Source organism: Argentina silus (genome assembly GCF_951799395.1).
Source record: "Argentina silus genome assembly, chromosome: 8".
NCBI lineage: Eukaryota > Metazoa > Chordata > Actinopteri > Argentiniformes > Argentinidae > Argentina > Argentina silus.
In genome coordinates this window covers 21,376,683-21,393,014 of record NC_139662.1, presented here as the reverse complement: position 1 = coordinate 21,393,014, position 16,332 = coordinate 21,376,683, and the positions used below count along the sequence as shown (strand labels likewise).

The 16,332-nt window shown below is 45.5% G+C and overlaps 1 protein-coding gene across 1 annotated transcript; it reads right to left on the bottom strand.

The window, feature by feature from the left end:
• Positions 1-4,613: 4,613 nt before the first annotated feature.
• Positions 4,614-8,080, bottom strand: ren (renin; the record flags this gene model as incomplete). Its single annotated transcript, XM_083676088.1, has 9 exons — positions 4,614-4,775; positions 4,995-5,093; positions 5,257-5,401; positions 5,574-5,696; positions 6,115-6,311; positions 6,458-6,576; positions 6,824-6,947; positions 7,250-7,397; positions 8,004-8,080. The coding sequence occupies 9 exons, from the start codon at positions 8,078-8,080 to the stop codon at positions 4,614-4,616; spliced, it is 1,194 nt and encodes a 397-aa protein (XP_083532214.1).
• Between the last annotated feature and the right edge of the window lie 8,252 nt (positions 8,081-16,332).

Below are 16,332 nucleotides of genomic sequence, written 5' to 3'. Positions count from 1 at the left end.
CTGGCTCACCTTTGACAATCGAGAAGACCAGGCTCCTCTGTCAGAAGCATTGAAGCAGTGAGTGAGATGCTTCTTCCCCGTTCTTTATCTCAGATTTACTCCCCCGACAATCTTTCGGAAAACAACATGAATACTATAGCGAAACCGACACTCCTGGATGTAAGCGTGGCCGTAGGTCTCCCCCAGTATTGAGTAGTGCAGCTATGCTTCCCTCTGAGTTCACAGAAGGACTGCCTGCTTCAGCTGACAGGCTATTTTAAGACCTGCCTCCTTTTTTCGTGGTCCACAGGAAACAACGGCCTTTAGCCCGGCTCTGTGGCTCCAAAACCTTTTTTTTTTTGGACTGTAACCAACCTGAAGCCTTTTAAATGTTCTTATTATCCACAGAAGTTGCTAAAACGTTTTATTCTAGTAATAGCCAAATCTGTATTCATGCCACAGGGGGAAACCAGCCGAGCCACACCTCTGGGAGAGAAAGAGAGAGAGACTCAGTCTTCCAAATAGCTTCAAGACAAGAAGATAAAGAGATGCGGGAACAGCTCCTATTCCCCCTTTATACCCCAAATCAGGATTATTGTCAGGGTGACCAATCAGGCAACATCTTGACCCCCAGCTAGAAAGTCACATGTCACCCAGTTCAGAAAGAGGCCCTCAGGGTGTACAGGGTATATAGTTGAAAAAGAAACAGTTCCTTAGTGAAAATTAACAGTAACGCATCTGTGTTCAATGAACAAAGGATAGATATTTTGCCTAAAGGGAGAGGGCAGAGCTCTTCCACTTATAGTACATACACACACACACACACACACACACACACACACACACACACACACACAAACACACACACCGACACCCACACAGACATAGTTAGGTTGATTGAGTACCTTGTTGGACATGGGATATGGGAACCTTATGTACTGTGGGATGCATGTTATGGTTTCAATTATTTTGCCCTAAAATTAAAGACAAAAACAATAAAATAAAACCAAGCCATTTAAGGACTGTCACAGGATAACGTAGCTCACGTCACCCCATAGAGTGTAATAGTCTTTAGTCTCCATCAGTATTAAACACATACACTGGACCAAATGATCTACCACATGTTGCCATCTTACTGAAGATACGGAGAAATGTGACTTCTGCTCCCTCTGTGATTTTAGTGCAGAGGGGATTTTAGCACAGAGGAGACGACCAGTCTATGTTTTCTTCTGCCAGCCTGTGATGTGAAACATACACACACGCACGCACGCACGCACGCATGCACGCACGCACGCACACACACACACAGACAGACATACATAGGTGGGTTGATGGAGTACCTTATTGGATATGGGATATGGGGATCTTATGCACTGTGGGATGCATGTTATGGTTTCAATTCTTTTCCCGCCTTAAAATGAAACCAGAATGAAATCACATTGTTCGACACCAAGCCATTAAGGACTGTCACATGACGGCGCAGCTCAAGTCTCCCTATCGAGTGTAATAGTCTTCAGTCTCTCCATCAACCACAGAGGAGGGAGAACTGACCTTTCTTCAACACCTGTGAGTTGGTAAATGACCCCTGACAGGTTGCCATCTTACTGAAGATATAGAGGATCCAGTGTGTGTCTTTAAGAAATGTGACTTCTCCTCCCTCTGCGATTTTAGTGCAGAGGGGATTTTAGTGCAGAGGAGACGACCGGTCTGTGGTGTTTTCTTGTGCCAGCCTGTGATGTTTTTTCCATCACTCAAGCTCGAAAATCCCAGAGCCTCTTTTTTCCCCCAGAAGAGCTGGACTTAAAGACTCCTTCCTAACACTTTCAAATCATCGCCTATCATCTGATCATCAGTTATTGTTCTCCCTTTACTACAACTTGGCTGGAGGAATGAAAAAGCAGGTATGAGGTCATGTATACAGATGATCCATTGCTGTATGGCTGAAGCCCATGAAAGAGTTTCTCTATTGCTAACTGGATGCAAATAGACGCCTCCCTTGAACCCTGCAGGGGTTTATAGTGTCGGACAGGGCTGAACCAATCCTGGCCTGGAGAGGCTTTTGTTCTCGCCACTGACAGTTCAGATCCAAGTGATCATGGTCTTCATGTCTTGTCCTGTTTTTTAGTTTATGTTTGTCTTTGTTTCATGTTATTCATTGTTTGTTTCCTGTTTTGTGTTCCTCGCCTTGTCTCTCGTTTCAGACACTTCATCGCCTGCCCTTGTGTGTTTTCCGCTTGTGTGATTGTTTACCCTGATTGTAACCCCGCCCTGGTTAGCTTCACCTGTTCCTCATCAGCCTTCCCTGTGTATTTAGTCTGTGTGTTCTCCTGTCTCTGTGCCAGTTCGTCTTTGTACCATTGTGTCATACTTCCCAGCATTTCCAAGTATTCCTGTTTTTTTGTTCTCCTTCCCGTCACCGGATTATCTGCCCGCCTTTTTGAACTGCCAACCTGTGTACAGAACCCTGCTTTGCCTATGCCCCTTCCTGGATTATCTGCCCGCCTTTTTGAACTGCCAACCTGTGTACCGAACCCTGCTTTGCCTACCCCCTTCCTGGATTATCTGCCTACCCGTTGACTGCCTACCTGTGTACCGTACCTTTATTTAAAGTAAAAGACTATTCTATTGGATTTAAGTTTTGTCTCCGAGTCGTGCTTTTGAGTCCTCTGCCTAAGTACTCCAGCCTTTACACTTCAATCTGGACTACTTTTTGTTTAATCAGCTGTGTTAAAGCTAGTTGTGGCTCCAGGACCAGGATTTGAAATATCGATGCTTCATCTGTTTTTAATAATAAAATGTTACACTTAAACTGGATCAGATTTACAATGGATTCTATGGGAGTTTGAGTCCATACGACCCCAAGGTGCATCAATCATCAATGTGTATCTTTTAAAAATGTAAAACTCCTCATCACTCATATCATAAACATATTTTCACCATAACAGTATAAGTTTACAGCCACAGTGTTACTTCAAAGATACAATCTGTGCGGTTATTCTAAATTTATATTTCTTGGAAAACGAAAATGCTTTGTTGGGTCATGCAGAGACAGAGCTGCGTGTGCATTCATAAACACTGGAACTTAATTATCATTAAGTCTATCCTCACCTTAACCTCAAAACACATTTCTCCAGATAAAGTCTAACATCAACAATTCATGGATGTGAGATGAAGGAAACTGTTGTTCATCCTCAGGAATACACATCCTGTCCCTTCCACGTTACTGTCCCTTATGGTCTGCATTGTTGGACTTTCCCTCACAGAAATACTTGACAACAACTCGTGATAAATATGAGTGCATTTATTGTGTTTTTATCTCTTTGTTTGACTTCTAACTAAGGATGCAGGAATGTCTGACTAAGCAAAGTGTCTCTTCCGGTTAGAGGAGCAGGTTTCACTTGACAATGTCATCCTCCAATGAAAAGTTAAGATCAAGCATTGACCTCTGCTCTTTCACCTTTGAGGCTACGGTTGTGCTTGCCCCCTATGCTTACGAGGTTAACACGGAGATGCCACAATGGGATTGAGGTTGACTTGATTTACCCCAACAACTAGAATAACCACATTTGCCCCCAGTTCTTAGGACATAGGCAGTTCTTAGAACATAGGCAGTTCTTAGAACATAGGCAGTTCTTAGAACATAGATGTGCACTATTTGTTAAATGATGTTGTATGTAGCGGGATGGCGCCTGCTGCGACCAAATAGAGCTGTGAGAGATAAGGCTTCACGCTGTGAAAGGGCCACGGCATCGGGACGTAAACAGCAGGAGCGGTGATAAATCACTACGTGCCATGTACTGCGGTTGTTAAATATAGGACAGACTCATTTGTTTTCCATTTAACTGTTCTGTTTTATATTCTGATTGAACACCAAAGGAAAAGATGGAAAATATCTGGGCAACTGCAGACAATAATAAAGATCGATTGGCCATCCCATTGGTTTTTATTCTGGTTACTTCATGACAATACAGATTAAATTGGGTAGTGCTGTAACATAATGATGATTTGATAATTTTAATGTGCTGTGATGCCCACAAAACAAGGGTGTTGTTGTTACCAACAAATCCTTGAATTAAAACCAAAATGAACGTTGATTAGGTGATAAAAAGGTGAAAAGTGGCACAGATTGACAGCCGCTGAACATTTTGGCTAGTGTCCTGAACACAGATTAAGGTTCGTCCTGGACTAAAGACCGTCTTCAACGGAGCAGCTCCTTTGAAAGTGATTTCTTGCCCAATAGTAGGTTATGTGTAGGAAACCACCCCAAAATCACTTGACAAAGCAGAAAACAAGAACGGTAAAAGATTCAGATGAGCCCTAGTGCCCAATTAAAACAGCTGAAAGAGAAGGGGGAGAGAGAGAAATAGAGATAGGGAGAGAGAGAGAGAGAGATAGGGGGAGAGAGGGAGAGAGAAATAGAGATAGGGAGAGAGAGATAGGGGGAGAGAGAGAGAGAGATAGGGGGAGAGAGGGAGAGAGAAATAGAGATAGGGAGAGAGAGATAGGGGGAGAGAGGGAGAGAGAAATAGAGATAGGGAGAGAGAGATAGGGGGAGAGAGGGAGAGAGAGGGAGAGAGAGAGAATAATAGAAGTAAAAGAGGGTAAAAGCAAGGTGGCTAAAGCTGAAGCCATTGTCAGACTGCTTTGGCGAACCCTATGCGGTTGTTGCGCCGGTCAAACTCTGTGTAGTAGCGGGCGATGAAGTTGGCTCCCAGGATCCAGAGAGGACCAGTAGGGGGCGGCACATCCAAGCCCTTAAAGGTGACGGTGCAGGTGTCCTTTTCAAACTCTGTATGCTGCAAACACAAGGGACGAGTTCAAAGGTAAGCTTGGTTATGACGTTGTCTGTGGCTGCATGTGTCACCTCATGTGATGTCATCTTATTCTCCCAGATCATGTTTGGGACAGGAGGTGACTAAATCGAACAAGCTATCTAAAAAATAATCAGGGACAGCTAACAATTGTCCCTCCTTTTGGGGATTAGTAACCATCATCTAATTCTTTACAATGCTTACCCATAAGATGTAGTCCTCCTCGGTGAGGACATACTCATGGCCACCCAGGTGAAAGGTGACACTGGGCAGGGACTTCACCAGGTCACAGTTCACAGTGTACTGAAAAGAAAGGAGAAAACACATGTTTATCCAGACAATATCTTAAGTCATAGTCCATCCGGTGACAGTGAAACATGTTGAATTATAGTTTCATACTCTCTAATACAACTTAGCATACTAGTTCATAACAACTGTGTTGGAATAACCTCTGTAACGTACGTACCCCTCCCCCCGCCTGCAGAGTGGCTCCGATGGTCTTCATGAGCACAGACACAGAGGAGGCGGGGCCTGTGATGTATGAGGAGCCTGTGTCAATCACCGTCTTGCAGCCCTCTTTACAGAAGAGCATGTCCTCTCCCACAGACACTCTAGGAGAGGGGGATGGAGAGACAGAGAGAGAGAGAGAGTGGGAGAGAGAGAGAGAGAGAGGGAGAATCACAATTTAGGGTATGAAGCATACACGCGCACACACACACACACACACACACACACACACACACACACACACACACACACACACACACACACACACACACTCACCCTTTCATGGTGACCTCCCATTTGCCTGCCTCACTGGTGCCAAGGTAGTTGAAGGTTCCAGTGTAGTAGTCAGGGTCTGTGCCTCCCAGCACCAACTCTCCACCTGGCATGTGCTGTGGATCCCTGAGAAATAAAACAAAAAACACTCAATTTCAATCAATTTCAACCAATTTAAATTTTTAAGACTCTCTGATGCTCTTTGAGGCTCTTTTCTTTGTTTTTATTAACCCAGCCACCTCCCCTCATCAGGGGACCTAAGAACTTTGTTTGTTGTGCTTGTTTTTACAGATTTTACATATTTTATTTACAATATAAAATAAATATAAAATAAAAATAAATATTTTGCACATGGTCATTTCAGTCCTTTCTCGTATATTTGGTATTATTTCTGGTGTACATGTTATAATATTTTTGTCTCTTGGTTTCCTACACGCACACACACACACACACACACACACACACACACACACACACACACACACACACACACACACACACACACACACACGCAGAATATAAAACACACACATAACACACCCACCTGCTGTAATACACGGAGAAGACCTCCTCCTTGAGGACATGCTGAGACATGATGCGGTCAAACACCGGGGTGATGCCGTCGATCGCCACGTTGGGGTACCCCATCCCCAGGACCCCATCAAACTTGGCAAAGATGAAGGGGATGGCAGGCAGGGCAGTGGCCTCAGCAAACACCTGGACCACCGGGATACCGCCCACCTAGAAGAAGTACAGTACCCCGGGTTGAGGTGGGCTGTGGAACAACTTGGGGGTTGTGTGTTTCCCAGTGATGCAGGATCACAACATTACAGCATTTCTCTTCGGCAAACACAACAGTATGCCGGACAAAAGCACGTCACCCTCACCACGACCACGTCCTCACTCAGGAACCCACGGACGAATCCAGAGGCGTACTGGATGGAGAAGCCTGTCCCGTTGTGGATATGCGTCCGAGACTTGGAGGCATCGTACCTGTTGTGGGTAACTGAGAGTTCAAAGGTCATTGAGTCATGATATCTCAACGTACCTGGGAAACAGCATCATCATCATCATCACCATCAAAAGATCCAGAAATGAATGGTCCTAACATCTACAGTATATCACTACACTGTGTATGTGTGTGTGTGTGTGTGTGTGTGTGTGTGTGTGTGTGTGTGTGTGTGGGTGTGCGTGTGCGTGTGCGTGTGCGTGCGCGTGTGTGTGTGTGTGTGTGTGTGCGTGTGTTCACTTACAGCAGGCGGTATAGAGTGGAGAGCAGTTATAGGAGGGCACCCACAGGTTAGCCGACCCGGTGTCAAACACCACATTGAACATCTGAGCAGGAGAACCAATACTGATCTCTCCAAAGTACTGAGTCTGAAGGGCAGAGATTAAGAAAGAAATTCACATTATTTACACACTGAGCTTCAGACCATTCGCTGTGTTGTTCTACAGATGAACAGATCGTTGCCCATTACTGTGTATGAGGACATGTACGTATACCCTTCAATTGCAGTTTCCTTACAGAATTGACAAAATAAGCATCCATCAAATATAAAGAATAAGCGTATGTGTGTGTGCGTGTGTGTGTGTGTGTGTGTGTGTGTGTGTGTGTGTAGTTAGCGTAACTATAATCTATAATGAACAGCAGGCAGGTACGGCAGTCATTGGTCTCTCACATCCAGGTAGTTGGTCAAGGGCGTGGGGACAGTTCCATTAGTGGGGTCGTCTGTGCCCTTGTGGTCCACCTCAGAGAAGATCTGGGCCGGGGAGACGCCCATCTCACGCAGGGTCTCTCTTATGGACGGCATCTTCTTCAGGGTGATCCTGAACAGGACAGACAGACAGATAGATAGATAGATAGATAGATAGATAGATAGATAGATAGATAGATAGATAGATAGATAGAAACTTTATTTATCCCAGGGGGAAATTCAGACAACAGTGAGGAAAGCCCCTCTCCAGAGGGCTGACAGTGATTGGAGATAAGGACTGGTGGAATGGTGGGTGGGAGAAGGGGGGGGGGGGGGGGTTGTAGGGATAAAGCATCCTAGACCCGTTCATTATACAGTAAGCCATGTGTCTGAGAACACTACTTACTAGACCTGCCCGAGTTCTGTGATCCAAGGTCAACATATTATCATTCAAGTGCATCGAGAGCATGTGCTTTGTCTAAAGGCAGATACACACTTCTAAACCTGACCCAAGGACAAATGTTTGATTGTTTACTTAGTTTTGCACACAAATATGAACTTCTGCAATAAAATACCTCTTCAGACTTGTGTCTTTGTCTATTGTCGTTGTGTCTATGTCTTTGAGCACAGCTCGTTTTCAACTGTATTTATGTTCTTGCCAGAGAACCGCAGCATAATGTGGACGAAATAATACACACAGATGCACACGTACCTCATACATAGAGAAAGAGGGGCTCACCTTCGAAAGGCATGGCTGGGGGTCGTTGTCAGCGCCAGTGTGATCACACACACCCAGCAGCTCATCAGCAGGGCCATGGGGGCTGTTGGGAGTTCCAGAGAGCACAGGCCGCGGGTGGAGATGCAGGTTGCCTCAGTCAAGTTATCCCAGTCAGGTTACTCTTCCGCCGGGCAAAGCAGCCGTTTGTGTATCCAAGCCTGTGGATGCCTGACCACTCTCTCTCTCTCTCTCTTTCTCTTTCTCTGGCTCTCACTCTCCTCTCTTTATACCATCTCTCCTTCTCTGAGCTCTGACCCATGGGCCACTGGCTCCAAATCTGAGGTTTCCTAGAAGTGACCACCAAAAACAACCCCCTCCCACCCCTCCCTCCTCGGTCACCCCTCCTCTGATAAACGGGTCCCAGAGAGAGGTTTGAACTTTGACCCCTGGGAAAAACAGGAGACAGAAAGCAGGGCCGCCAGGCTCTTGAGAGAAGTTGAAGAGAGCTGTTTGCCCAGGCTGGTCAGTACTGGTCAGCAGGCTCCCATCATGGCTGCAGGGCTGGGAGATGCTTACAGGGGGGCAGAGAGAGGGGAGAAGGTGCTGAAAGGGATTTCCCAGACCCTGAGGTTTGGGGACACACACACACAGACACACACACACACACACACACACACACACACACACACACACACACACACACACACACACACACACACACACACACACACACACACACGCACACTGAAATCTGAGGCCGCCTGGAGTGGAGCGCATAGTGCATAAATAATATAACATTGCAATTTCAGGCCAGTAAATGAAGATGATGGTTATCATGAAGATTGTGGTTTTATTCAGTTTCTTTTTCCTACAAATTAAAGATCCCCTATGATCTCTGAACCCTCTGACAATATAAACGGAACTAATGTGGCATGATGATCCTTATCAATTCCTTCCAAAAAATGTAATTTAATTTAAATCCCCAAAATGTACTGGCTCCACCAGCAGTTGTGGTTGTGGTAACTGCCTCACATTGTCTTCTCCGCATTGGTAGACTTTTCCTACAACAATCCATCTCTTATCTGCAAAGTAGACAGGCCTCGCAACTGTCTGTTTACACTCTGCTGGGGCTGTTCCCCCTCACGCTAAGCTGTAGCTACTCCACTTTGGTATTGATTCTCAGGCCCTAACTACACCGATCCTTGGGAAGAAGACAACACCTGTCTCTAAATTATCCCAATCCTCAATATATCAGCCATTTAGCTGACGCTTTTATCCAAAGCGACTTACATTGCTGTGAGCGCATACATTTCAGTATATATGGTCCCAGCGGGAATCAAACCCACAACCTAAGCGTTGTTAGCGCCATGCTCTACCAGCTGAGCCACAGAGGACCACAATAGGCTCGATAGGACCACTCGACAGGAACTTTTGAGTAACGCTCTACGTTGGGGGTTGTGCTGTGGACAACAGCTATAACCGGCTAGCTCTAGCTGAGGTCTGTAGGCTAACCATGATCTTGCTCCTTCTCCTATAAAAAAAATAAATAAAATAAAAAATCCTTCCTTCTTCTAGCGTTGTGACTGCCAACGGCACCTGGTCCTAGCATAGATGTTTGTGTATGATGGGTGATGTATGATGTATGATGTATGATGTATACATGATTCACTTACTTTACAAACATGTACTGAATCGCTTTGGATAAAAGCGTCTGTTAAATGTAAAAAAAAAAAATGTAAAGGTAAATGTTCTCTCCCTATTCACCTATTAAGAGGCTGGCTCTGGCTGAGGTCTATAGGCTAACCCAGATCCTGCTCCTTCACTCCCTACTCAGTGTGTCAGTCGGATCGGGTTCCCACCGTATCTCACCAGCAGTGGGGCTGAGGTCATATGTTTGTACTGTACTGACCACCCAGCCTACCAAGGAGATATGGACATCCACGTCAGGCAGCCCTAGTGGGGGTCAAAGGTCAGCCCTTCAGCTATTCCCAGTGGGCAGAGCTGCCAAGAAACTGATAGCGTAGTCTGCCGCAGCTTACGGGGGCCATGAGGACTTCCGAGCGTCTCAGGCTACCAGGGTCCACAGTCCAGGGGAACTCACTGAATTCACTGAATGGAGATGGAGGTGGTCTGTCCTCCAGGGTGTGTGTTTTCATTGTGTTTTCACAGAGTTCTGTGAATGTTTTGATGGAAAGAGTTAAATTGAGGGGTGCGGTGAGAGGGGATGGAAATAAGAGTTCCAACACCTGAAGTAGGCTACAATGAAAATTTAAGTGATTCCTGGACATGATCCCGGAAAAGACTTACTGAAAACGTCTGTTGATCTTTCCACCACCTGTGAGATATAAATTCAAAGTCTTATTTTACAGCTGACCTACAGTTTCCATCATTATGTGAAATAATGGGGGTTGGACAACCAGGCTCGATATAATTGTAATGCCAGTGCTCCAGTGGGTCGTTCCCGCTCGAACCCTCCTCTCCACTCCAGGACGCCACTGCACAGGCCCTGCTACGTTGAGCTGCTCCTGTGGAGGCTGGCGGAGGTAGAAATCGGAGGACGGGGCTCATTGTGATGCATGGAATGGAATGAGGAGTGGTATATTTGATACCGTTCCTCATTCCGTTCCATGCATTACAATGAGCCCCGTCCTCCGATTTCTACCTCCACCAGCCTCCCCTAAGCTCTTCATATATGTCTTGTAGACACATTTTGGCAGGCAGCTCTGGGGCACGTTTAGGGACGTTTGACCTTTGACCTGCAGGGCAAAACGGATACCCACCAGTCCCTTTCCCACACTGCACGGCGAAACCCATGCGTCACTCCTGCTTGGCCTCCCACCCCCTCTGTCCACCATGGGCTGCACTGGTGGGCATGGGAAACCTAGACCCTGTCCTGCCTGTGGATTTGCTGACTCTTTGACCTCTTATTTGACGGTCACCACAGACTCACATTTGATCAGACTTACATCATTCCTATATTTTCTTACGTCACAAACCACCTGCCCCTTGTTGACATTATCAGGGGAAGTCTTCATGTCACGGTTTAGATATGAGACAAACGAATCCCTCTAAACTGTTTTATTTCGCAAACCAAAACCAAGACTTCAGTCCCCTTAAAGCAAGACTAAAGCTGGTAGGCAGGTTTGTAGTGACAGTGCAAAGTTGTTATAATGTTAATTGTAATAACAGTTGAGACGACGGGACTTGAGTGATGTGTTTGCACTGATAGACGACCACTTCAGAGGTAGAATCCAGACCGGGCCATTAGCCACGTCAGCTATCCATCCAGATAAGAGATATGGGCCAGAAAAGAAGCTGTTGGAGGGAAATAGTGGCTAAGTAAACAAACACCTAAGTAAACACTCTTCCCCCAAAACCGCCACTCTCCAAACCCCAGGCTCTGCTATCAGGGATCATCTGCAATCGGTTGAATTATCACCTCGGCCGTGTGTTTTCCTGTGAACGGTCCTCTTCGCTTAGTTTATTACTTTTGTCCCCGCGAATTTCCATCACCAGAGGAAAGAGTGAACAGACAAGGAGAAAGACAGCATAAGGAGGAATTTCTGTGACTGTTTTATGACTATACTATGATTTTTTATGTGTGGGTAGAGTGGGAGTACACCAACTAGAGCTGTCAGTGTCACGGCTCCCTCTAGAGGCATCATGGTGTCATTACATATGTGACAACTGGGTCTGTGTGTGTGTGTGTGTGTGTGTGTGTGCGTGTGTGTGTGAGAGAGAGAAAGATAGAGAGAGGGGGGGAGAGAGAGAAAGAGGGAGAGAGGGAGAGAGAGAGAGGGAGGGAGAGAGAGAGAGAGGGGGAAAGAGAGAAAGAGGGAGAGAGGGAGAGAGAGAGGGAGGGAGAGAAAGAGAGGGAGAGAAAGACAGTGAGCGAGCGAGTGAGAGAGAGAGAGCGAGGGAGAGAGAGAGACCGAGAGAAAGAGAGAGAGAGAGGGAGAGAGCGAGACTGAAAGAGAGAGAGAGGGAGAGAGAGAGACCGAGAGAGAGAGAAAAAGACTGTTATTATGGCACCCATATGACTTGAATACCCATAAATCCACAGCCGCAAGATTGTCTGTATGAAAATGTGGTTGTAAACAACTTGTACATGGTTGATGATTCATCACGTTCAGGTATTATCCTGTGCCTGTGCAGAGGCAACCCATAGTCTTAACCCATAGCCATCAGGGCTTCGATGACTCAGTCTTATTAATCTGTGTAATCACAGCTCTGGGGCTCAGTGTCACCTGGTCAGCAGTTTACAGTACATGATCAACACTGAACCCACTCTAAGGAAACCAACCGCGATCTCACTGCCAGGGATGAGAAATTGTTGTTTTGTGGATTCGGTAGATGGCTTTCTTTGCACTGGTAACCATATTTAGAATGTATGTATTGATGTAATCATAATGTCAACATGCATATCTCAAAGGTAAGCAAAGAAAAATACACATCAAAGAATAGTCTTATCTAGTCGATCAATGAGAGGTATTTTTTTCTCCGTCAAAATAATAAGTGCCCTGAAAAACTATAAATAATGGTATGGAGAACATCTGCAGTATCTCTCTTTACCAGCAGGGGGAAGCATTGCCTTTACTGTACGTATTGTGATCCATGATGGAATTGTATTACTAAAGCATTTTTGACTGTCTGTCTTTTGAGAGCAGAGCTGTTCAATAATCTGGAGTCGGTCTGCTGATTTAAGACATAATGTGGCCAAGTGTTGTGATTCTCAAGTGTTTTGTTTTTGCAGTCAACGATTACATACTTTTTAAATTATTATATTATATTTTCTGCCAATATAAAATGATGCAATCCACAACAGTGCAGTCCTCCCCTGTCCCTAAGTGTTTTAATTCTGCTCTTTTTAGCCCCTGTCTTCATCTAAAAGTATCTCCTGAGCACACATGCACCATCAAGTTCACTTGGATCTGCCTCCTTCACTGTAAACAACCAGCAGAGCTCACCTCAATCAGTCTCCTTTCCTGTGAACACTCCACAGAGCTAACCCAAATTAGCCCTCCTCTCTGTGGGAAAAGTGGAGCGCTCACCTGAACCTGTCTCCTTTCCTCCCTAGACTTCACCTGAACCTGCCTCTTTCACAGTGAGCAAACATACCTGTGGGAGCCAGACTGAAATTCATTCACACACAAAACACAGGGGAGGCTGTATGTGCGTGTGTGTGTGTGTGTGTGTGTGTGTGTGTGTGTGTGTGTGTGTGTGTGTGCATGCATGCATTTGTGCGTGTTCGTGTGTGTGTGTCTGTGTGTGTGTGTGTGTGTGTGTGTGTGTGTCTGTGCGTGTGTGTGTGTGTGTGTGTGTGTGTGTGTGTGTGGGTGCGTGAGTGAGTGTGTGTGAGTGAGTGACCTCCAGAGAAGTCTCTCAACTTTCTTCAAGCCTTATTAAAGTAATCCCCTCTCTTCTCCTCCCCCTTCCTTCCCTCTCTTCTCCTCCCCCTTCCTTCCCTCTCTCCTCCGTTCCTTCACCGTCGGCCCCTCCCCCTTCCATCTCCCCCCCCTCAGTGCTAATCCATCGTGACGAATGCACAGGGTGAATGACTGTTTACCTGCTTCCAGACAGGCTTCACACACCCCGGAGTGAGAGAGTGACTGGACATGGACTGATAGGGGGCTAATCCACTTACAGAAACATGGACACTAAAGCCATCCGGACGGCCAGGAGAGACCTCTGCTGTACCACAATGGCTGAATTCTCATGCGTTATCTCTAAGGAAAGGATCTCTAATCAAATCGAATCAAATGAAATCAAATTGTATTCGTCACGTACATCGCTTACAGCCGCATACAAGTGGTATAGTGAAATGCTTTTTGAATCCAGCTCCTCGTTCAACAACAATCAATAAATCAACAATGCACTGTAATAAAGTAGTAATAAAGTAGTAATAAAGTAATCATAAAGTAATAATCAAGTAATCATAAAGCAATGACAGTAGTAGTGCAAACGTAGTGCATAAGGATGCAGTGTAGCAGCAGCAGTAAATGACTGTCATAATAACACAGAGACCAGGGTGCCAGGGACGTAGCAGCAATAATGACAGAAGTAGCAAACGTTCAATTAATGTAGTGAAAGATGTGCAGAAAGATGTGCAGAAAGATGTGCAGAAAGATGTGCAGAAAGATGTGCAGAAAGATGTGCAGAAAGATGTGCAGAAAGATGTGATACCGACATACAGGTTCAAACCAGAGGGTGAGGCACATTCTGTAACAGCAGAATACTTTAAACATCTTATGGGATGTTGGGAGGTATCAACTGTCAATAACAAGGTTTTTGGCTAATAGTTTAAAGTGTAGATGTATGCATTGATTTGACTGTATGCATTAAGCATCAATTTTAGTAAAAAAATAAATAAAAAACCCCCCACAAATGTGTGCAAAAATTGGTCTAAGTGACCAAATGTGTGCATGGCCCGCACATGAAGAGAGGCCAGTGTGTCCCGTGAATTGATGTATGCATTGATTTGACTGTATGCATTAAGCACCAATTTTAGTAAAAAAAAAAAATAATTGTGTTCAATTCAAACACAAATGTGTGTAAAAATTGGTGTAAGAGAGGCCAGTGTGTCATGGCTGCTTGGGATCCCGTGCAGCAGAGCTCCTACAGTGCAGAGTTTAGTCAGAAGCCATTAGGGAAGAGAACACATGCAGTAAACACACAAGAAGCCATGGCAACTAATCTTGTTTTTACATCGTGTGTTGGTGACAAGACGAAGTCTCCAGGTCCATCCATTTCTACAGCACATGAATATTTAATCTCACAATCGCTGCTGGTGTAACTGCTTTACCAGGCCTGATAAAACTGTGCATACTGTAGCCTCATCATTACAACAGAGCTGATGGTGTGTGTGTGTGTGTGTGTGTGTGTGTGTGTGTGTGTGTGTGTGTGTGTGTGTGTGTGTGTGTGTATGCCTGTTTCAAAGTTCTATTATAAAAGTGTGTGTGTGTGTGTCAGTGTGTGTCAGTGTGTGCGTGCATGTGTGCATGTGCGTGCGCGCACGCGCGTGTGTGTGTGTGCATGCGTGCGTGCGTGCGTACGTGTGCATGCATGCGTGCGTGTGTGTGTGTGTGTGTGTGTGTGTATGTGGCTTTTGGTTCTTTGCACAACATCACAAGAAGTCATCTCACATGATGGGCAGTCGATATATAAAGAGCCTCACAGCAGTAACTTTGGAACCGATGATTAAATAACAGAGAAAGCGAAACCCTGGTACAAAGCCCTGTGAAGCCAACGGTTCTGTACTTCTAAGCCCAGCTCGTAATAAAACAGCGCCAGCTAAGCTGCCAGCACCCCAATGAATGCATTCCATGGCATTCATATTGATCCAGCAACTAAAAGCTAAAGGGCCTTTGTTGTACTGCGGACATTATGATAATGACGGTATACGTCTTGTTAGATGTGATGTGTTTCTCCCTGTTCTTCATATCAACACTGTCGAGACAAAAATGGCTCAGTCGGTGGAGCATGGCGCTAACAACACTTAGGTTGTGGGTTCAATTCCCGCTGGGACCATATATACTGAAATGTATGCACTCACTGCAATGTAAGTTGCTTTGGATAAAAGCGTCAGCTAAATGGCATATATATATATATATATAAAAATCAACGCTCAACCATGGTGGGCCTGTTTCAAACTTCTATTCAAAAAGCTTCCCTCATTCTTTCCTTTCCTCCCTTCCTTCGTTTTAGTTCTTCCTTGAAGTCATCACCGATTCTCGAGCTTTCGAACTGATCAAAGCAGTAGCATGAAAATATTGTCTTCCCCTATCCAATCACATGCAAATCCATGATAACCTCAAAGACGAGAGGAGTAGAGGACGCATTCTACGATCGTTCAAACAGAGACAAAGAGCCCCAAAGGATCACACAGGTAGCCTGGGGGAGAGTGTGCCGGACAGCGCCCCCTGTGTGTGAGCACTAGAAGGACACGCAGGCAGGAGGCGCCCTAACGAAGAGAGATCAAGTGTAGCGACTCCACACATTCGGCGAGACAGCTGTCGTCTCGCTCCCCTGTTCCGCCTCGGCTGTAAACAAAGATGTCGGAGAACAAAGAGCACGCAGAGCAGCGGGGAGACGTGACGAGGATGAAAGGAGAAAGACATCTCAGTTACTCAGCTTCATTTCTGTGGTAAGAGACGAAAGACCGAAGAAGAGCGTTCATGTGAACGGTCTTTAGAGCTGTTTTGACTTGGATATGTACTTCCATCCCCAGGAGAACGTGGGCGTACGCTTTTTAACTGCTATTGCAAAAATGCAGCGTTTGAAAGGGAGACATTGTCTTTGTGACAATGGGCAATCATGTGCGAGATATACTTCCACCGATCCCATAATGCCT